Below are 23,621 nucleotides of genomic sequence, written 5' to 3'. Positions count from 1 at the left end.
CTTGTGAAAGCTGCAGGGGACAGGGAGCACAGAGAAAGCAAAGGGGAGGAAAAGTAGCCAACATCTGACAACACAGCTACTCTTGTAATGGAAAATTTGTTTATGGATACTTGGGAGTAAAATGTATTATAAAAGTAAAAAAATTTCAGCTTCTAAATATTAGTTTACCTAATAAACAGACTTTGTCATTGAGCACTTAAAATATAATCTGAGAAGTTGGATTTAAGGCAGACATCTGTACTTTAACATAATGCATTCACAAAGGCCATTGTGGTCAACTGGTATCGAGTAATTTAAGTGATTGTTCTTTTCAAGCTTTTTGCCACGCCTACAATAACTTCACATGAATAAGCAGACTCATTTATTATTCTCTTTTCTATCTCCAAGGATAAGTAAGCACATTTTTAATCCTCTTTAACAAAAATGTTCTGATTCAGAGCATAACTGTGTATTCTGACAAAGACTTAATTTTATTATTTTGGTAAAAAATATTTTCCTTGTAAGATCAAAGGTTAACAAGAGTCACTGTATGTATGTGAGCAGAACTTAAACAACTGCACCTCAATATTTATCTTGAGATACTGATACCACTTTAGATTATAAAGGAGATATGAGAATGTTATTCTTTGCTCCAGGAGGGTCTTTCAGATTTTAGAAAACATATGTAGTCCAATGCCAATTGGAATTTTGAGATGTTACTGTGATTATAATACACATTAATAATAATATTCAAACAGTGGAAGCAGAAAACAAACATTATCAAGATGAAAGAAGGCATTTCTACAACTGTACACAGAGCTGACATAACATTTCACAAGGCTGGCTCACAGACCTTAGAAGACTTCTGTAATAACAGTAAAGGCATACAACATTCTTCCAGCTAACTCCACTTACTAAAGAAACTCACGAGTTGAACTTGGCACAAAAGAGTTTAATTAGCATAAAGTGCATCAGTTGGCTAAATACATTATAAATGAAATCAGCCACCATATAGCATAACATCTTCACACACAGAGAAATACAAATGGAACACCAGGAGTCAAGCTACTTGGGGAGTTTGCAGTATATATGGTTATGTATTTTATTTTCTTTTTCTGTAACTCACTTGCCACAAAACTGTAATATATTTTGAAAAGAATATGTCTTGATTAGCACAAAGAGGTAGTGTTCCGAATGAGGCAAACTCCACTGGACCAATGAGTAGAGAACTGAGTTGGGTTATGCAGAAAATATGCAAGTACAAGATATTAATAAATCAGGACACTTACAGTAAGTATCTTGACATTAATTAATCATCGTTTAAATCGAGGCTATTTTATCATTTTGCCTATCTAATTACAGATCTTCAAGACACATTATCTTTGGCTTTAGAAAGTCATCTTTTTTTAAAAATGGTATTAACATTTCAAGTAAGCAATTTTTATTTAGAGATGATGGACAAAGCAACATTTCAAACTGATTTATCTTTATCTTCCCTATGGTGTCCACTGATTTAAACCTATATCATGTCCGAGATAGAAACATTACCCAGATTCTAACATGCAGTTAGTTTTCACCTAATATAACTGGTGATTTAATACAAGTACACATAACACACACACACACACACACACACACACACACACTAGAGCTTGGAGCAATATACAGGCAAGACACTGTAATAATTTATGTAAAGTTTTTAAGAATATGGGCCCTGATAACAATTCTAAATAGTTTTTTCAGTGTAGTAAATACAATGTTGGAAAAGACAGTTAAAAGCAGCCATGAATATAGTTCTTATTCCAATAACTTAAAAAAGGAAACTTTATGTAAACTTTCTACACGTGCACTCCTGCTCTCTCTGTTCCAGTCGTCTTCAGAGCATCTGCTGAGATGGAGAGCCCTGTCACCAGGGTTAGTCCTCTTCAACACTGTACGCCAACTGTGCGACCTCTATGTCTGTGATCGCACTTCTGGCTTCTCGAGGGTTGAAGTGTGGCTTATTATTAGCTCTGTAAAAGAAGAGAATCATGTCAGTGAAGTGGACAAGGGCAGACACGTGTTCACTTTATTGCTATCTTCTCACAGAAAGGCTACTTACACATTTAATGTGAAGTCGTTACATACTTAACCAGAAATTATTTGTGTCTATGTGTACGTGTACATGTATATGCAAGTTTATCTTGATTACAGGTGAACTTTAGGTGTCATTCCTTAGATGCTATCCACTTAAAAGTTACATTCATTCATTTAGAGAGTGTGTGCGTGCGTGTATGCCCCTGTATGTGTGAAGTCAGAGGAAAACTTAAGGGAGTTGGTTTTCTCTTTCCACTGAGGTGGGACTAAGGAACTGGATGCCAGTCGTTGGGCTTGGCAGCAAACACTTTTACTCAATAAGCCACCTCACTGGCCTCTACCTGATTTCCCAAGAAAAGTCTCACAGTGGCCTGCAATTTGCCAATTAGGAAAGACTGGAGAGCCAGCCAACTCACTTCTCAGGAAAAAACTAGGGTACTTTAATATTTTTCTTTCTTTTCTTTTTTTCTCCATGAGCAGATTCATGATCTAGTAACACAAAGTTCATGAAGAATACTCTTTGGATTGAAATGTGCAGGCTGCAGTAAACTAAACATTACTGTGCTGGATAGTTTTATGTCAACACAAACTAAAGGCATCTGAGAGGAGAAACCTCAATTAAGAAAATGTCTCCATAAGATTGGGCTATAGGAAAGCCTGTGGGGCATTTTCTTAGTTAATGATCATGGCGAAGTGCCCAGTCCACTGAGGGTAGTGTCCACCTCTGGGCAGTCCTGGGTTCTGTAAGAAAGCAGGCTGAGCAAACCAGAGGAAGGAAGCAAGCCAAGAAGCAGCTCCTCTCCATGGCCTCTGCATCAGCTCCTGCCTCCAGGTTCCTGCCGTGTTTGAGTCTTGACTCCCTTCAATGATGAACAAGCAAGCCAAATAAACTCTTTCCTCCGCAAGTAGCTTTTGGTCTTGGTGTTTCACCACAGCCACAGAAACCCTGAGACAGTTACATACCTAGAGTCTTCATCCAAGACATCGCGATTGACTTGAAGTATGGAGGACTCCACCCGCAGGATCTGTCCGCCGTCTGCTCCTGACACATACAGTGATGCTTCAGGTTCTAAGCACAACGTTCTAGAAGTACATTTCAGCACAAAGTTATTTCTTCTGAAAGACAGCTGTGCCTTCGCTGTTATGAAAACATGCAGCATTCTTAGTCTCCAGCCACCATGTCTGTACAGTAAGCGGCTAGTAAATTGCTAAATGAGGACTCAAGAGTGAACTCAGCAGCTGTAATAATTGAGAGTCTTTCCCACATGCATTAGTATATACCAGTGGGAAGGCAAACCCCAGCTTTTGCAGTTAGAAGTTAGTACGTCATGTTACATTGATAACATGAAAGCACTTCACTTTCTCAAGAGTCAGAGTTCTATCTCCTGAGGTTTCTCATCCTGAAATGTTCAGCCTCCTACATCCAATCGGTTTACAAGAAAGTAGGCCAAGAGCCCAAGACATTGAGAATCAGAAATTTCTTAGGTCACATTCAAATCTGAAGGCCACTGGGCCTAGAATGTGAGGAATCAGCCTTGCGGGACTGGAGGGAATGTGCCATGACCCACCTCATTCTGCTCTCTAACGAGTCTATGTGAAGTTGCTTCTCCCCGAGCAGTTTCTTCAGGGATTCCACCTCCTTCTGCTTTTCCAGTAGTTCTCTCTGTAAATGGTAGTTAGTCTCTTCTAAAGTCTCACAGAATGCCTTTACAAAGAACATGCAGGCAAAGAAAAATTATGTACTGAAGCAGTACCCTTTTCTAAAACATTACTAAAGAAAGAGTCAGGAACACAGGTATCAAAGAAATACATGTAAAAACTCAAGCAATTTGTTCTTCACGCTTATCTTTTTAGATTACTGCTATTTTGTAATTCCCATGCACAGGGGTACTTGTAAATTCTCTTCCTTGAGAATAATCACAGTAGGAAGCACTGAAAGTGGATGTATAATTACAGATAAAGTAATAGAATATCATGTAAGAAAATGAAGAATAGTATTACATGCCTTTATTTTTAAAATCATAAAAGCTCTTGATTTCTATAAAAAATACAAAACTGCTTTTCCCAAGTATAATCTGAATAAACTATAGTCATTTATTAAAAACAATAGAAATGGTTATTGTATCTGATAAACTAAAGGAATTATTAGTCAAATTAGTCTTTCAGACAAGTTCTAAGAAGACTCCAATAACAAAAGTATTCAAGTAGCTCTGAAGAACAGAGAAAGGAATGATTCCTGACCTTAGGAAACTGAAATAATCCTTACACCTGATTCAACAATAGATAGAAAGAATAACAGTACACTCAGGAATTGGATACAAAGTCATTATCATCTAAATTCAGCAATTAAAAATGAAATTTTCAGTCGGGTGGTGGTGGTGCACGTCTTTATTCCCAGCACTCAGGACGCAGAGGCAAATGGATCTTTGTGAGTTCAAGACCTGCCTGAGCTACAGAGCGAGTTCCAGAATAGGTTATGAAGCTATACAGAGAAACCCTGCCTTGAATGCTCCCCTCCACCCTGCCATGAAATTTTCTCTCGCAAATAATTATCATTTGAAAATCTATGAATGTAATTTGTGTTGATTAAAGACTGCTCACAAAGTTATCCTTACATATGTAATAAAACCATCAACAGGACACAGATACATACACCCTACAACCTAGTAAACTAGGAATAACTTCCTAACCTACGAAGAGGCAGTAACAAGTGAACAAAACACAGCTACCAACAGCTTACAGAAAACATTTCATGATGCCAGTTTCTTTAAGGTTAGGAAGAAGTGTAAAGTATGCCTGCTATGATGGTTTCAATTTATCTCTTAGGATATATTAGCAAGCACAATAATACAGAAAAATGCCAACATTAAAGACCAGTAGGGAAAAACTGGCTGTCAGTATTGTAAGGATACAATGAGATATGCAGACAATTCAAAAGGATCTACAAAAATACAGTAGGGATGTGAAATAAACATACAAAATCCAACAATTCAATAACAAAAATTTAGATTATAAAACAGCAACTACTAACAGAATTATTGAAATTTAATGATGTCTTAGAAGTTAAAGGAGAAAAGTATTAAAACCTCTATTGAAGAATATTCCCAAGTAAAATGCAATAGGATTTTCAAGGAATTCATGAACTGATTATCAAATTCACATGGAAGAATAAATAGCCAACTTTGAAAACAAACAAACATGGGCGAGAACCTTTGCTCTTCGGACTCTAAGCTTCTAAAGCTACTATAATCGCCTGTATAGAACTGGCAGGAGGAGATAGCTAACTGAAGCTAGACTGACTGGCCAGATGAATGACTCATGAGACAGGAAGACTTGACTAGTGACGGAGGTGAACACTTTACTTTATAAGCGGTACTGGGATGAGTGCTCACCCATACAGAAAAGCAAGTTTTACTATCAGAACATAATTTAAAGATTACATTTGCATACTGGAGGGTAGTTAAATAAAAAGCACAGGAAATATGATGAAGTATGGTAATGGGCCAAGTGTATCAGAGCCCTATCTAGGCATTAACATAGAACAGCCAGCTGGACACCAAGAAAACCAGCCTAGGATCAAAAGGCTAGTCCTTGAGGTGAATGAGGACAGGAGCACTGGGAAGACACACGGCCCATGTGTCAACTGACAGACAAATGCAAAGAAGGTGAAGAGTAACACACTGACAGAAAACTCCACCCTCCATCTCCACAAGGGAGCGCGATCTTAGGAAAGGTGTCTCTAGAGACTATGCTTGCAGAATAACCACTGGAAAGGTATGCTGATGGAACTATTCTCCTATTAATGAGACCTCAAAATGCTTTGTGCTCTTAGAAAACAGCCAGACCCAAACTGCCTTGGATGACTTGTAACATCAAACAATGATGGATGTGAGGCATGCCATCTTCTGTGCCTGCAAATACTCATTTCAAATGTAGTCTTAAGACCCTACATTCATTACAGAAAAATTCTAGGAGCTAGAGTCTACATTGCCTTATTGAATGCACAGGCTTAATATAGTTTTGGTGATTTATTCCACTAGGTTTTCCAACCAAATTAGCAATGAATTCATCAGCTCTCCTTGCCAAACAATGAGCCAGTTCCTATGCGATAGTTTTATAGTTTCAAAAATCTCAACTCAAACCAACTCCATTCTTTTTCAACTCAGGCAGTGCATATTTTGAATTAAAATATTTAAAAGATATTTTTGTAAAAAGGAAAAATGTAAAAATTAAAAATGTTTAAGAACTGTGTTGGAGGAAGGCAGAACACTCTATCTGAAAGGAACAGAAATCATGAACTCTCTTCATGAACAGAAAAAGTAGTAATGCCAAATGTTTTGTGTCTACCTAAAATGGAACTTTAACTTTTTTTTATGGTTTGCTTTCATTTGTATTTGGCAACAACAACAAAACAAAATAAAACAAAACAAAATCCTCCCAAACCCCATATAACAAAAACCTCACGTAAGTACAGCTGGAACTTTAACTTTTCAAACACATTCTAGGTCAAAATAACAAAACAAGCCCAAATCTATTGACTATATATGCTGCAGAGACTAATATCACAGTTATTAAATGAGGAGACCAATAACAGTCTAGAGAACAGAAACCAGATCAAGGCTGCTAAGTGCATCTCCTGAAGTATCTAGTATTTAATAAAACAATAGGAAACAGACAGACAAAAACCAAAAAAACCCAAGCACTCTCAGGAAAAACAACAGTTAATAGAAACTATCTCTAAATGACCTCAAATAATGGTATACAAAATAGATGAGTTTTGAAGCAGCTTGTGCACTAGATGCACTAAAGCCAGAAAAAAATTAAAGGTGTATTTATTCTCACTAAATAGTGAATCTTAATAAGAAAGAATGACAAAAGAAGCAAATTAAAATTTTGGAATTAAAAAAATACAAGGACTAAAATTAAAAAAAAAATCAGTAAAAAATACTCAATGGCCGACCTGACAAGATAGAACTGTGGATCCCTGAGTTCAAAAACAAATCAATAGAAATAATCCAATCTTGAAAACAAAGAAAAAAATGACTTGAGTAAAATTAATTGAGAAAAATCAACAACACTTCAGAGTTATGCAACAAAATGAAAATTACAGGGAGACATAGGGAGAAGGGAGTATGGGATTGAAAACAACTTCTTAGGAAACCTCCACAGCTGAGGTAAAGCAGCAGCCTCCAGGCCTGGGAAGCTCGGTGAAGGGGAGAGAGGAACACAGGCCTCCTATGTTATTAGAGGCAGAGACAGAGCAAAGCATCCATCACATAATGGGAACGACAATAAAACCAAAGGCTAACTTTTCATTTAGATGACAGAGAAGGTGATGAAATGACCCATCCAAGGGGATGGGGGAAAAGGGAGTGTCTACTGTTAAATGTTTGTGAGGGAATGGAGAAACAAGCTCTCCCAACTACAGTGGAAACTACTCAGGTGAAATAGTCCATTTGTTTAGAAAAGTTTCTTTAAAGTTAGATGTTAGGATGCAACAAGAAAACAATTCCTTTCCCAGCAAACCACTGCAGAGAAAGGAAAGCATGCATGCACCAGTGTGTAGAAGAAGTTGTCCATAGTGTGACTTGGTATAAAACTGCATACACTAAGTATCATTCAGCTGGTGATAGGGGAAATGTAAGTTGGTGTACACATTATAAAATGATAGCAGCATAAAAACTCATGATAGAAGCTATAAAATGGAATACCCTGTAAACATGCTAAGTGAGAGAAGGTAGAAAAGATTAAAATATGTAAACTCTATCATACACATCATATATACAAACAATTATGTATACTGCATGTGGATTACAGATACAGACATGCCCACATTATTGCATGAAACAAACAGAAGCGGCAAATTCATAGGGAATGGAAGCAGATTACGGATTGTTTTGGGCTGAGGTGCAGACTAAAATGTTTGAGGTGATGTGAATCCTCTAAAACTGGATTATGGCGATGGTGCCGCAGCTGTATGAATACTAAAAACTACTAAGCTGGGTATTTAACAACAAAATGACAAAACAACAAATGAGCAAAGCTTTTGAAGTTTTCCTTTAATAAAGCTGTTTAAACAACTACAGCGTTTACTCTAACACAAACAAGTGCTACAGTTTAGCTGAACAAAACTCCAAGCCTACCAATTAAATCTGTTTCATTTAAATGCCATTAAACATTTGGGGGGTAAACTTGCATAAAATTATAGCTAATCTATTATAGCCAAATCTGCTTTGTGAATCTAGCCTATTGCTTCAAGAAATGGGCCACTTTAATGTGTCAATTGCTGCAATGAGTACCATCAAACATGAGCTGAACTGTTAACAAGACAACCCTATCTACTGCTGAAGAGCAGCTCAAGGGGAGTCTAACAGCAAGTTCCTCACTTGGGGCCTTAAAAAAGGAATGACCATCATAAAATCACAAGCCAATTCAAGCAAATTCCTGTAGCATTTTATGAATCATTTTGTAGTAAAATATAGCAGAGGGTTTTAGATTTTATCTCTACCGCCCCGTACGCAGTTTGTCTTTTCACTAAACTAGGACCACGCGTCTCCATCAAAGTCACCTTTGACTAAACATTAAAAGCTGTCTGTATAAAAACCACTGCAGTTTGAAATGATAATATTTTGCTGTTTGCTAATCCATTCAAGAAACAATGTAGTAATTGTACTGTATTATTTATTCCTCTTTCACATGACATATAATACAGCACTTACCCTGCTTTCTTCTAGGCTATCAAATGGACCTGGTGGATCATCCAGACAAAGAAATTCTCTCACTGCAAGGCTTTTCAAAGGTAAAAAAATTAGCTGGCATACAAATAAGTTTACAAAAGACAGCAGAAAGAAAAAGTTACATTGAAGCTGTACAGTGTGTGAGGCAGGCAATTTGTAGACAATATATAAAAAAGCGATTCATGTATGTGTCTTCACGTAAGTAGCCACATGCAAATATCAACTAAGAAAGATACAAAGGCATTATACTAGTCATAGGACCTACAAATGGAAATGAGAATCACAAGTTTCCTGTTACACAATGCACACAGTTCAGTATAACGCAGAGGGCAGCAGCCTGGGCAGCCACCCTCACTCTGACTTTCAGAAGCATCAGTACAGCACTGAGCGGCTGTCACCTTGCTATGAAGGAAAGTAATTCTTACTTATCCTCTCCTTCAGAGTGCTTCCAAAGTCTGAAAAGCCTTTACTCTGAAACACTGTAAAGATTGCCCTTGCTATGTTTATTATTTATATACATATTCCCCCAGATATTAAGAGAAAGAATCCTTAATTTCTAAATGTTTTATATAATGAAGTATATTACTTTCTATCAGCAGTGGTTTAAGAAGGTGGATCATCAACTCCCTCACAATAACATGCCCTCCTCTTCCTCACAGTAATGCTGGGCCTATACATGCAGCTTACAGTTTTTTTTTTTTTTTTTTTTTTGGTAAAGGAAAGGAACATTACTAACTGCCACCCTACATAAAGGAGATGCTGCCCTGCACTGAAGAGAATGGGACTTGGGGTCACTTTAGTCCCGAGAGGTTTCCAATGACAAAGCTGTGTCACTATAATCATGAAGAGGTAAGTTGGATATTAAGTGAGAGCTCTTCAAAAAGAAAATAGGAATATAAAAAAGCAGTGTTAACAACATGAAGTCCAAAAACAGAGAGAAGGAGCCGATGGCAAGCAAACTCTAGACTGTTTTTAAGCTTTATAATACAGGAAAAAGGACACATGTCCAGGGAGGCTGAGAAAAGACAAATGTCCATGAGCACGGAAGATGGACAGTGATGTAGAACCACCTGCTATGTTTCTGTCCCTTTCAAGCTTCAGGCAACCACAAGTGTTGTTCTACGTGCGTGTGTGTGTTTACACAAACCACCCTGTGGGGAACCAGTTATTTCCTTTATTTGTCTGCCCCAGGCTTCTACTTCTGAGTCTTCACTCATTCTTGGACCATTCAGGGTAACTGGACACCAAATCGTACTCCGTCTCCTGAATGCTTCCTCTCCAAGGAGCAGCATCAATGCGCTGACACTGACTGCACCACACCGCTTCAAATGCACAGCAGCTCTGCTGGGCAGGACATCTCCCTATCTCAGGAAGGGTGTCAAAGTCTAGGCAGAAAAATGACCTTTACAGTGTCACCAAGTACAAGGGGTAGAGATGGACCTTAAATCTGTGTCCCTTTCTACCTGAAAATTATTTTGTCTTATGTTTTGGTTAAGCCAAATACTTCTTTGTAGGACACTTCTCTCTGAACACACTCAATCTGCATGTATGACTATCAAGTTCTGGCGCTTAGAATATTGCCCCTGGTTTAAGAGCACAGAGTAGAGCAGGACTGCTGGCCTATGGTGTAGGAGTTACAGCTCCTCCCACCCAGCCAGTCTTTCTATGAAACACCTACAGTCAGATACAAGTGAGCCACAGGAACAAACTGCTCATCTAGGATACTCTGGATGAAAGAGAGAAAAGAAAATCTGAAAACAGGAACTGAAAAGCAAGGGAAGACTTGACCCCTGTCCCATGGCAGACCATCTGTTAGCATGTGTGGGGAAATCAGTTTAAAACTCAAGAGAAAGAAGTTTGCTGTAGGAGCTGGAGAGATGGCTCAGTGGTTAAGAGCAATGACTGTTCTTCCAGAGGACATGAGTTCAATTCCCAGCAACCACATGGTGGCTCACAACCATCTGTAATGAGATCCGATGCCCTCTTCTGGCCTGCAGGCACACATGGAGGCAGGAAGTTGTATACATAATAAATAAATAAAATCTTAAAAAAAAAAGAAGTTTGCTGCATGCAGTTCAGCCCCATCTTTACATCCAAGAAAATCTCTGCTCTAACTTGAATCTTTCTTTTATTCTCTTAAACAAGTGTTCTCTAAGAGTCCAATTGTACCTTTAAACTATGTTCCTAATAAACTACCACATTATTAAACTTTCATCTGATATTTACTATTTCTTGTTGCTTATTTCCTTTCATAGATAATTTATTTCCTTAGACTTTGCCAGTTTTTGAAAGATTAGTACTTTAGTAGCTACATAGGCTTTTTTTTACAATTCACTTTGCATTCTAAAAGAAAAAAAAATCATAAAACTAAGGCCTAAACTCATTAAAAGGTCAAATAAGAATCAATAAAAGAGCCTAGTGCAGTGGCACAAGCCTCTGTTTGGGAGGCTGTGGCAGGAGGATTATAAGCTACAGGCCAGTCTGGCTTATAAAGCAGGACCTTGCCTCTTAAAATAAAAAAAAAAAAGTATACTAAAATAGAAATGCCAAATTTGACATAGAAGCCATTACATAAAAGTTTTTTTTTTTTTGTTGTTGGTTTTTTGAGACAGGGTTTCTCTGCAGCTTTAGAGCCTGTCCTGGAGCTAGCTCTTGTAGACCAGGCTGGTCTCGAACTCACAGAGATCCGCCTGCCTCTGCCTCCCGAGTGCTGGGATTAAAGGCGTGCGCCACCACCGCCCGGCTTTACATAAAAGTTTTAAGAGGTGACACGTTTCACTAATTATTCTTTATCAATAAAAATTTGGGAGTCAGATAACGGGGTAAGAACCTGAATGATCAGAGAAGCTGCGGAAAAGCCACAGGTGACCTCCTTTCTCTTCCGTTTCCTCCTCCAAAAGGGCTGAGACCCTCTCTAAGCCCTGCCTTACTACTTCCTCAGTCCTCCAAAACCCCTGTGGTTAAATTTGGTCAGCTAGTGTCTCCACTCTCTCATTCAAAACAAACTTCACTGTTAGAACGCAATCAAAGTATCATACAACAATGAGGGATTTCAGATGAAAAGATACACACCAAGCTATTGAATATAGCCTTAAAGGTGAAGACTGAGGAATCAAGGCTGGAGAGACAATCACAGTGGAGAACAGTGGGAGGTTGTGGGGCTTCTCAAGCAGTGGGAAAGGGTAGTGAGGGGGCTTAGATTCTGACCACTTTTCCCGGGATAGTTTTAGCCCACTAGAGCCTCTACTCATCAGTGGTCCTTTGTGACCTTCGCTAGTGTGAATCTTCCTCCACACTGCAGCAGCCGACATCCTGATCTGGAGCTGTGTCTCACGCAGACCTACCTCCACTCATGCATGCTGTCGCCCTGGCTCAGCACGCCACCCTCACCTGTCTCCTGGGCTTCATGGTTTAGCTGGTCTAGCACTATCATAGAAGCTTCTCATTACCCACCTCTTCCTCCTCCAACAGGTCTGTTGTTAGGGTCTGAAAGCTCCTTTCCACAGGACTTCTTATGGTTTAACTGGTAGATTTAAGAGTTTAAAAGGAGAAGACACTGGAAAGAGGATGTGGCATACTCGGAGAAGAGTGAAACACTGTTACGGTGCATAATGGTGAGCTGATGTCAGTGTGGGAGACGGCAGGAACAGCCGTGTTTAAACTCGGAGACAAACCAATACCATGGTGTTCCCAACATATGCTCCTAGGCTTTACTGTTGCAGTTTGATTAGAAAGTTCTCTTTCATCTGGCGAATCCTTCTTCACTCTCTCCAACATGGTACAAATATCATTAATTCTTTAGAGACTAGCCCAAATGTCATCCAGTCCTAAGTTCTGACGTTTCCTCAGCTAGAAGATATCACTTCTTTCCACTCTTACTTCTGGGGGCACATGTTCTCACTTGGATTTAATACGGGACCAACATCTACTTCATCTTAGTGAAGCCGCACTTTCACACACACGCTCTAAATAAAAATTTCTTGAATGGGTAAAAATTCTAATACATCCCACTATCATGGAAATAGTCTTTTGTAACTAGACCTGGAAACAATATTCTCAGCACTTTAAACTAGGAGTTTTAATTTCCTTTCCCGCTTCCTCCGCTTTTGCCTGTCGCAGCTGGAGCAATTCTAAAGCACTGAGCGCTGCCAGCTGTGCAGTGACAGCTGCGTGGTAAGGCGCTCTGGCTACCGGAAAGTTCAGTGCACATGATCACCCGAAGGGACAGTGGAGACTGAACGAACACTCAGACAATTATTTATATATAATAATAAAGGTACCCTTATGCTTAACCTTTTGATATTTTGCTGTGTATGGGAGCTTGCCTGTATGTCTGTCTGCACTACATGCACACCATGCTCTCGGAGAAGAGAGGAGCTGTGAGATCCTCTGGGAGCCAGAGTTACACATGGTTGTTAGCTGCCCTGTGGGCACTGGAATGTGGGACTCTTCCAAAGGAACAACAGTCAGCCCCGATAACCCCTGAGCCAATGCTCCAGCGTCCCAGACAGACAGACAGACAGTGTAGGCCAGGATGGTATGGAAACTGAGATGTTCCTGCCTCATTCCCTGTGTGCTTGAGTATAGGTTACACCGCCATATATTTCATTGTAAATGTATAAATTTTATCTGTTCTTTTATCCCTTGGGAGGAAATTTCTGTTCTATTTTCAGCAGAGCAAAAGGGAAAGTTTCTTCTCTCCTACACTTTTAAGTACAATGAAGACTCTGAACAGCGAATTCTTCTTCCCTCTGCTACATGACTTGACCTGGAATCCTGCACATGGAACACAACAGAAACACTGCCCAAGATGACAGAATTGCTGCAAGGAATTCAGCCTCGGACAGGCTGAGAAGCAGGCATTAAGTTTATAGAGGAACTGGTCCTGGAAGGTGGAGAGAGGATGCAAACAGAGCAGGCAGCTACCATGTCAGTTTTAAGAAGCTGACCTTGAATTGCAAAATAGATCTTTGGCTCTTCCTTTCTGATTCATACATTTTTTTTTCCGACCCCCAAACTCAACCTTATCTTCCAAACATACAGATCCTACTTCCAGTGCTGCTCTTCCCTTCCAGTACTGTTCCCCCCTCCCTTCCAGTGCCTCTACTTTAAAAATCTCCATCAGACAGAGCTGTAATTTACAAACTTCCTTCTTTTACTCAAACAGAAGCCCGATTTCTCTACAGACATGAGACCAAGGAGTTATGGGGTTAACCCTTATGACAGATAAATAATCCTTCTCTTCACCTTCTTATGCATAACAATTAAAGAAATGTCTTTCACTGTAAGCTACATGTTACATAATACCCAGAAAAATTAATGTGTACTTTATCATAAAACAAAAGTATTCCATTTTCAATCAATATAAGTTCTTAACTGGATTCCGTGAATCCTGATGATGTAAAACAAAAATAGCAATAGGCCTAGATGAATAAATGCTGAAGTACACTAGAAACTTCGTAAATTTTAATCCTCTAAGATGCCAAGAAAACGAATACTTTCACCATCTTACTTGGCTATGACACTTTAATTTTCCTGAAATGCACATTTGTAAATTAAGAAAAGCAACTACCAATGATCAGAGATGTGCTGTCTCAGTAATCTTTCAAAAAATGTTTTGAGATTTATTTTGTGCATTTAAGTGATTTGTCTGCATGTAAGTTAACTATGTGCCTGCTGCCCATGGAGGTCAGAAGAGGGACTTGTGCCATCTTAATAGATGGCTGGAAACTGACCGCAGGTGCTCTGTGCAAGAGGAACTAATGCTCTTCTCTCTCTCCCTCTCCCTCTCTCTCTCTGAGACAGGCTTGCTCTACATAGCCCTGCCTGGCTGGCCTGGAACTCACTAACTCACAGAGATCTGCCTGCCTCAACTGCTGGGTTTAGAGGCCTGCTCTATCCCATCTAGTTTACATCTATTCTTTTCACTTGCAGCTCTAAGGTTCAAAGTCCTGTGTATACAAGGCATATGTTCTTTACTGACCTACATCTTTTTCTTTTTCCTGATAAGTAGATTTGATCTACTTTATTTCATCTATTTTATTTTTTGATATGACCTTTGCACGCATCCCAGGCTGTCCTCAAACTCACAGTCATCTGGCCTTTACCTCCCAAGGGCTGGTACTCCAGGCTTCTGTACCACATTTGGCTGCAATGCCTAACTTTTAATGACTGAAATCTAGTCCTGGTAATTTTGAAATCTATGCATCTGAATAAGTTACATTTTGCTACTTAAAAAGCAAATTGTAAACAAAGTTACTTAACATGGTCCACAGAGTGTAATTTAGCACATTTTCAGTACAAAGGTTTACTGAATATGGGGCAAGAGAAAAGAGCAAGCATGTATAGATTTCTTATATTACAGTGTTTCTTTATGGTATAGTGTAAGATAAATTTCAAGGACCTTTTCTATGATTTTAGTACTTAATAGTTATTGTTACTGCTTTTCTTGTTCTGGCATTAATGATAACTTTTCTTCTTTTGTATTTTGAGAAATGTAAATATATATATTTCTGTGCATATACACACAAGTATTTTGTCTCATGTGCACAAACTTCTCTTTTCTAATAGAGTTAACAACAGGTTTGGCATTCACTTATTCAAGAAATTCTGAGAGCTGAACAAGTCTGCACTGTGCTAAGCATGGCACATTGCACAATAATGAAATAACCACATAACTAAACCTTACAATCTGGTGAAAGAAACAAAACCAAATAATCAAAAAATATTATGCAAACCAAAATATGGTAAAAGTCAAGAAACAACCAGCCTTTCTTAATGGGCATGCCATGAAAATTACACTGGTAATGGCTAAAGTGCTATCTTCTCATTCTTAAGCTTGGTACAAAGCTAGTATCATCCTACCTAGAAATACAGAAGTTCATTACATACCACAGGTGTCTAAAAGCACTAGGAGAGAACTTTAAAACCAGTGATCCCTCCTACAAATACTATGAGGAAGGAGAGACCTTGGTTTTTGTGGTGGAGAGGCAAGGGGCTAGTCAAGAAAGCCAGTTACCTAATGAAGTGAACCTGCGTTGAAAGTTTTGGGATGTATAGGAGTTACCAGAGAGAAGTCTGAAACACTGTCTTTCCAGGAAACATACTTCAAGACCAAGGAGCATGAAAATGTTAGACAAGGAGATGGACACGGCAGATGTACAGAGAATGGAGAAATAACGAATCCGTGATGGAAAGATAGTCAAGTAGGCTGGGACCAGAATGACCTCATCAAACTGCATCACCAAAGCATGAGAGGTATAGTGAACTACAGAAGGAAGAGTGAATGAGGGAAAGGCAGGCAGGGAAGATTAGACCTGCTTGCAGGAGGATGGAGATGGCAGCGACACAGGAAAAGTAGACACGTGTGAGTGGGTCCTACACATGAGGAGAGACTGAAGTCGTGAGGGCTGTGTGAAAGATGACTGGCAGGTCTGGGAAGACAACAATGTGTCTGGAGACCATTCTCAGGCCGAGGCCACACACCCTGACGAGCAGGTGCTCAGGCAGAGCATGCAAGGTTGAAGGTGACATGCAAAGACGGAGTAGAACAAAGGGAAGAAGAGACACAGGGCTTCTTGGTTATTTTCCATCATGATCTGAACAACGAAAACAGCCACAGACATGTACCATCTGCTACTGTTCACTGTAAATGTTCTCTGTAGCATTTGTAAAACAGTCCTAATTTTTCTACTAATGTAAATACGTCAAACAAGATACTTCATTAATGGATTTTCTTATATTAAGAGTAAAAAAAAATAATAATCTTGATCCGCTGTTCAATGTTTCCAAAAATGTTACTTTACTACATGTATTAATCTAACCTCTTAATTTTATACTACTTTGGATATTTTTTATATTACTATAAATATTATTACTATTTTTATATTACCATAAAAATATTAGCCCTAAAATTATTGTTATATTAACAAAAAGTTGAATACTATATACATTTTTTGTTTAAATGCAGGATTTTTCTAATATGCAGGATACTAAAATAGAGTTTCCCTTCATGTTTGAAACTTTAATACAAATGATACGACAAATAAATTCCTCCATTGAAAGAAAGCAAGAAAATTCCATGTAGAGATCTGAGAAAAATAATTAAATCCCCACCCTCTATTATGTGCTTATATGAAGTCAGTCCTAAATTAATTCTTCAGTTTAAATTGGCTTTTGAAATGATTTTATAATCTCTTATTTCAGTTTGTTACATACCAGTTAGCAATGTCCTTGTGAGCTACTAAGTTTTGAAGAAATGCTTGCAATCCTAATTGTCTGTCTTCTAAAAAGTCCGCATTGTAATTATCTTTAAACCAGCGTTTTGGAGGAAGTGCTAATCGAAAGCCTGGAAACATCTCTTTCAACTGGAGAGAGAGAGGGAGAGGGAGAGGGAGAGGGAGAGGGAGAGGGAGAGGGAGAGGGAGATAGAGGGAGAGAGGGAGAGAAACATTAAACTCAATGACATAAATTAAGTAGTGTTCTAAACCATTAACTAAATGAAATTATTCACCAAACAAGCTTAAGATAATTAAACCAACTAAGGATTTTTCTGCATTTGCTTCTTGGTGCCTCCCAGGTGTGCTGCAGGCATTCCAGCTGCTCCAGGGCCTGCACATGGATTCTCTACTTTCTCTCATTAGTCATCCCTGTGGATAAGGAGTCGGATTCACTGCGGCTGTAATTGCATTTCTGATTCCATACATACTGTTAAATACTATATAACTATCTATCTGCATATCTTCTCTCCAGCTATGGAGCAGTCACTGACTGACTCAAACAACGCTGGGCTGCAGCTCTGAAGACGGAGGACTCACAAATACGGATGGATCCATGCCCTAAGACAGCAGCAATCAAACAAGTGACTTGTCCCTACAACATCAAGTAACTAAACTCTGACCAAAGCCTGAATGAGCTTGGAAGCTGATTCTTCCCCAGAGACGCCAGATAAAGAGTCCAGCCTGGCCCAAGACTGGCTGTGAGCTTGTCTGGGCCTAAAAAGCACCCTCATCTTATTGCAAGCCACTACTAGGGAGACTTTTAACAGTGTAAAAGTAACAGAACTAATACTAACATTACAAATTTTTGTTCATTTCCCTTTAATTATAAGTGATGTTATGTAGATTTTTCTCAAATTTTTGAGGTTATATAGTCATATAGGAAACATTAAACATTTACTATCTATATTAGGACATTTTTTTCATAAATAAGCAGCTAACTATGCAGATGGCATGGCAGATTATTACAGTGAAATGAAAGTCTATGATGTTCCTATGAACCCACAAAGACACAGTGAACAGATTCATAACTCACAACTGAGAGGCAGCTTGGGATTTACTGACTACTTACTTTGTCATTAAGCCTAGAGAAGTCAGTGTATCTTCTGAAAACCACCCAGCTTTCTTCTGGGGTTTTCTTTACGAGTATTTTATATACCTATGAAGAGAGAAAGAGGGAGATACAGAGAAAACAATATTGAGAGAAGGGAGAAGCAGAGAGGGAAGACAAAGAAAGAGGTCAAACATTTCTAGAAAACTTTACTTGATATATCTAGTACTTTTTACACAAGAAATATGAAATCATTTAGATAATTAAATACATAGTGATGGAGACACCAAAATAATTTTTAAAAGTATGACTAAGATAAAATGCCACAGCACATGTGTGGAGGTCAGACACTAACATCTGGAATCGTTCTCTCCCTCTACCGTGAGGGTCCGGGAATGAGCGAAGGCCATCGGCTTTGGTGGCGAGCACTTTTATGCACAGAGCCACCTCCCCAGCTTGCTTCTACTTATTAGCAGCACCATCATGGAGGTTAGGCTTCAACACAAGAATCTAGGTGGACCAAACACTCACGCCTAGCAGACATTTTTTTTTTATTTCATGTGCATTGGAGCCTTGCCTACATGCATATCTGTGTGAGGGTGTCAGATCTTGGAGTTACAGACAATTGTTAGTTATCATGTGAGTGTTGGGAAGTGAAACCGGGACCACTGAGCCATCTCTCCAACCCCCTAGCAGACTCTCAATGAGTACACATTCTTACATAAGATGGGCGGGTCAAACTAAAAAAACAGCTATCAGGTCATAATTGGTGAAAAGTTATGAATTGGTGAAAAGTTATGAATACGCTTTCACACTGACTTGCATCTTTTCCCAGTAGTATGACACAATTGCATCTTATACTAGATTGTTTCTTCAAAAATTTTAACAGTTTTTCTTGGAGGTCTTCTCCTCTATGCATAAGTTAACAGCATGAACCATCAGCAAAAACACAAAAACTTTACTGCAAGAAAATCCGAAAACAAACTCTTTGATCTAATGTGACTTTAGCAGGGTTAATGAAAAACACATACAGCCCAATATGCATAAACATGCAATACTAAAGTATATAAACTAGGCTGGGTGTGGTGGCCCATGTCTATAACCACAGCACTTGGAAGGCAGCGGCTAGCAGATCTGTATGAGTGCAAGACCAGCCTGGTCTATACGTGAGTTTCAGAGACAGCCAGGGCTACATAGGGAAACCCTGTATGAAAGTACTATAAAAGAAACAAATGAATAAATACCCAACAATATTAGAGCTGGACAGATTCTTTTAAAAAAGTAGTCAAAAAACAGAAAACAAATAAATATAGATCTCCTCTAAGAGTATCAAACAGCTATACCAGACAAATCTGACCACAAGACCTGCATCGGCAACTACAAAACACTATTAAAGACTTAAAGCCAATGGTTTATCAGCTAGGTGAAGATAGTGCCATGAAGATGAAGGTTCTGTCCAGCTGATCTGCAGACCTAAGAAAAACAGTGTACAGGGCAGACAACAGCAGAGGCCATCCCAAGAAACAGCTTGAGTGCTGCAAACACTGGGTATCGAGGCCTATTAAATGCTGTACTAATCAGGGTTGTGGAACTGGTAAGACAGAAAAATGGAGCATAGAAGGGGACTCACCTTTATGAACTATGTCATAGGCAACACTGGGAAAAAAGTGCTTTTAAATAAAAGTCCGATTAAGGGATTTCACAGAAAAATACAAATGGCTTAGCCTTTCATCATAACATGGACATAAGAATCGTGCTTGGATGGTCTGCTGATATAAAACATGGAAGATCTAATAAAAAAAAAGTTGGACAAAACATTAGAGGAGGCAAAAATTATAAAAAAGTGCTAGGCAGAGTCATGCTAAGTAGAAATGGCCTAATCCTAGCATCTGAGAAGCAATGGCAACAGAAGAGAGAACCCGGGTTACACAGTGAGATATCATCTTAAAGAAGAAATGAGGGAAAGGGTATTAATAAGGAAAGAGAGCAACACACTGGGGCACTTTATGGTAGTATCTATTGCACGACCTAAGGAAAAGTAAGAACAGACACAACACACATATTTAAAAATGGACTTGCGTATAGAATGCAGAGATCGGCAAAATGGAGATGTATAAGAGGATGTATAAGATAATATCCAAAGAGCTAAAGAGGATGTTTGTTGGTTGTTTTTTTGGGGGGGGGGGCGGGGGTGGTTTGAGACTGGGTTTCTCAGTATAGCCCTGGCCATTCTGGAACTCCCTCAGTAGACCAGGCTGGCCTTGAACTCACAGATTCACCTGCCTCTTTCTCCAAAGTACTGGTATTAAAGGCATGTGCCTCCACTTTAGCTAGGTAAGAAAACTCACATCTTATCTAAACTGGAATACACAAAAAAGGTGGCACACTAGTTAGGTGTGGAAAAAGTAGAAATCCCACACTCTGCAGTGGAGTGACCTCTAGAGAGCATGGTTCACCAGTCTCTTTCACGGCTGGGCTTCTGAACTAGCACTTTACTCCTAAGTGTACTGCAAATGGAAATGTGTACGTGTGTTTCCCAATTGATCAACACTAATATCAAAGCAGTAGTGTCTGGAAGAACCTAAAAAACAAGTATTCCCAACAATAAAAATGAGCTACCTAACTTATGCAAGCTTCAGGGTGACTCTTACAAGCATAATGCTGAAACAACACTGGATCTAAAGAGTATATGCTCAACAGCCACATTGTGTCAAGGACAAAAAGGGGCAAAATTAACTGAGACTACCAGAAAAGCAGCGGGTGAGTGATTACTGGCTGTCAGGAAGCATGAGGTGCTCTAAGTATGTAAAACATGTTCTTTTTCTTTATCTATGTGCTAGTTACCGAGGTATGTCTACTGGTAAAATAAAGCCACAGAACTTTACGGTCAAGAACGTGAAGAATGGGACTGCCTTAAAGAGCACACGCTTAAGGACACAGGCAACCAGTCTCTGATTTGTCACTGTGTGCAGAAGCAACACTTACAGTAAACTTCGCTCGCTCTTCCATAACTTCATAACCCAGAATGGTCGGTGTAGAAGGTCTCTCTTCCCAGTTCACCGAGTCAGCATGCTGCTCTTCAGTGTCTCTGGGTCTAGCCGAGTATTCAATGGATGAATCTACGCCTGTAAATTTGGTCCTGATGAGAGGACTGCCACAGACTGATGATGTACTATCCATCCGATCCTGAACATTCGTCTGCTTAAAATTACCCATATTTGGGTCTTCTAAGTGGCCTCTGGAAGAGTTTGAGCCTGTGGAGCCACTACCGAAAGAAGAACTCCTTTGATTTCTGCTGGCTGTAAAACCAGAAGCTGAGTTTCCTATTGGCATGGGAACTGGGACATAAGGGGTTGCCATCTTCTTTGGCCTTGGCAACAAACCTGTGCACCTTTGAGTCCAACCCTTAAAGGACAACCACTATGCAGTTCATTATTTTCTTCTTAGAAATTCACTATCTAAAACGAGAAGGAAATATTGAAGGGTTAGTGTTCTACCTAAAATATACTCCAAAAACCATTTTTTTAAAATTTGTGGCACTCAATTATTTTATGAAGATATACTTCTGATATCATTAATTTGAATTACTTCTGTGGACTCTTGATTGCAAGGTAAAGAGAAAAAACTTACTCAATTTCTCTTTTTTTAACCCTCATAATACATGGAATTCTTTTTTCTGCTTACTTTCATTCCTCCGTTTTTGCAATATTCATTTCAAATGGACTTAATCCTAACATGCATACAAACACACCCTCCCAACAGAGGAAAAAATAAGAGATTTTTGTCATCCTGACAGTACTACAAGAACAGCATAGGAACAGAAAGGAAAAAAAATCATTCACATTGCCTTTTTATATACCAAGGGCGTAAGCATGCTAATCATAGTCCATCATAAACTTAGTAGTATGTATTAAGAAGTACTCTTATTTTGGTAGAGACTTGTAAATGATAGGCACTCTACCCTTCTCAAAAAATGTTTTTAATTTTTAGATGGGGTCTTGCTGGGGACCGCAGACCACCAGACCCTGAATTTCCTGTAAACAATTGTTTTCCTCTGCTCTGAAGCCTGCTGCTCTGAGCACGAGACCCTGATGGTAGGGGAATGGGTTCTGATGGGTCTGTAGCTGGGAGAGCTGGGGTGTGGCCAGAGTCCTATATAAGCTGCCCCTGAACACAGTCAAGGGGGCATTCTTGTTTCAAGGATGACCCGTGTCCCCGTGTCTCTGTATGTTTTTAAATCTCCAGCCTAGTTCCCGGCTTGAAGACCGTACTGTAGCGCGAAGAGCACACACTGGGCTTGTAGGGTCTTGCTCACTTACCAAGGTGCTGCCTGTGAACTCACTAAGAAGTCCAGATAGACTTGGAACTCCTGATCTTCTTGTTCAGCCTCAAGCGCAGGGATACGCACCTGAACCACCAAGCCAGCAACAACTGTTCTGAAGACAACATTTTATAAAACTTAGCATCACATAGATTTAAAAATAAATTTGATCAAGTTAATGAATTTTGATCAAAATTTAATCAGGATGTACAATCAACAAGATTAAAAAGTTTAAGATTTTGTTTTAGTTTCTAGATGACTAATTCTCAATCTAGGGCCCAAAAGATGTTTGTATTTTGTGTCAGATTCATTTTGTACTATAAAAAGGTAATGATTTATCATCCCATCACTAAGTAACAAACTCCAAAATCTTAAGTGCTGACTGCTAGAAATGACAGGTCTATACACAACAACAGGGCACCTACCAGCCCAGCTTCATTTGCTCAACTCTACTGCCCTTGGGAGACGCTGAAACAAGGTTTTTAACCTCGTGTGGCCAGTGAACCTTCCTTACAATCGAATATTCAAGAACCCCTAGCTGCTGATTCACCTCTTGAGTTCTTCCTGACGCACCCCCCCAACCAAAAAAAAAAAAAAAAAAGAAGAAGAAAGAAAGAAAGGATAACTGAGCATGACTTCTCAGAGTTCTCAGCGCCAGCGGTTGACATCTACCATCTGAGGTCCCGGGCTGCCAAACACGGCCTACGCTTGCACCCGGGAATTCCACCGGCCGGAGCAGCCGAGCGGAGGGCGTGTCGCGCGCGTTCTTGGGGGCGCCTGACGTTTGTCCCCCATGAGGATGCGCCAAAGCTACCTGTCTCACTTGGACGGGAGAGGTGGATGACAGCAGGCCCGGGGGACAAGGCAGGGCGGTGTGGTCTGCGCCGGCCGCGACCCCTCAGTCTCCGCTCGGCGCTTCCAGCCCCCAGGGTGACTGAAGGTCAAGGCTGACGTGGGGTCCCGCAGCGGCCCGCACCCTCGCCAGCCGTCGAGGCGGCAGGTGTTCCCGCGTCCTACCTGGGCGCGCTCTGCGGTCCCCGCTTTCGGGTTAAGGAAGGCGGCTCCTCTTCGACTGCGGCTGGTCGCCTCCTCCTGGGGATGACGCACGTGACCTTCACCCGAAGGCAGCAGCTGGGTGCCTGTGCTCAGCCGCCCAGGCCGGTTCCCGCGAACCGGAGGGA

General features: G+C 39.8%; 1 protein-coding gene across 3 annotated transcripts; it reads right to left on the bottom strand.

Moving 5' to 3' along the window:
- Nucleotides 1–338: 338 nt before the first annotated feature.
- On the bottom strand, nt 339–23,621 carry Snx16 (sorting nexin 16). 3 transcript variants are annotated; one of them, XM_038347693.1, is made up of 9 exons: nt 23,458–23,621; nt 22,439–22,555; nt 21,105–21,577; nt 18,141–18,227; nt 17,010–17,158; nt 8,775–8,844; nt 3,624–3,760; nt 3,019–3,138; nt 339–1,991 (listed from the first exon to the last, which is right to left on the bottom strand). In XM_038347693.1, the coding sequence occupies exons 3-9, from the start codon at nt 21,477–21,479 to the stop codon at nt 1,895–1,897; spliced, it is 1,035 nt and encodes a 344-aa protein (XP_038203621.1). In that variant the 5' UTR covers nt 21,480–21,577; nt 22,439–22,555; nt 23,458–23,621; the 3' UTR covers nt 339–1,894. The 3 variants fall into 3 exon arrangements, with proteins under 3 accessions (XP_038203621.1, XP_038203622.1, XP_038203623.1); XM_038347694.1 differs by having other exon boundaries at nt 22,439–22,550; XM_038347695.1 differs by lacking the exon at nt 23,458–23,621 and adding an exon at nt 23,255–23,273 and having other exon boundaries at nt 22,439–22,550.

This window comes from Arvicola amphibius, chromosome 11 (assembly GCF_903992535.2).
Source record: "Arvicola amphibius chromosome 11, mArvAmp1.2, whole genome shotgun sequence".
NCBI lineage: Eukaryota > Metazoa > Chordata > Mammalia > Rodentia > Cricetidae > Arvicola > Arvicola amphibius.
Note: the sequence above shows the minus strand (reverse complement) of the source record. Positions and strands in the feature narration are given on the sequence as shown.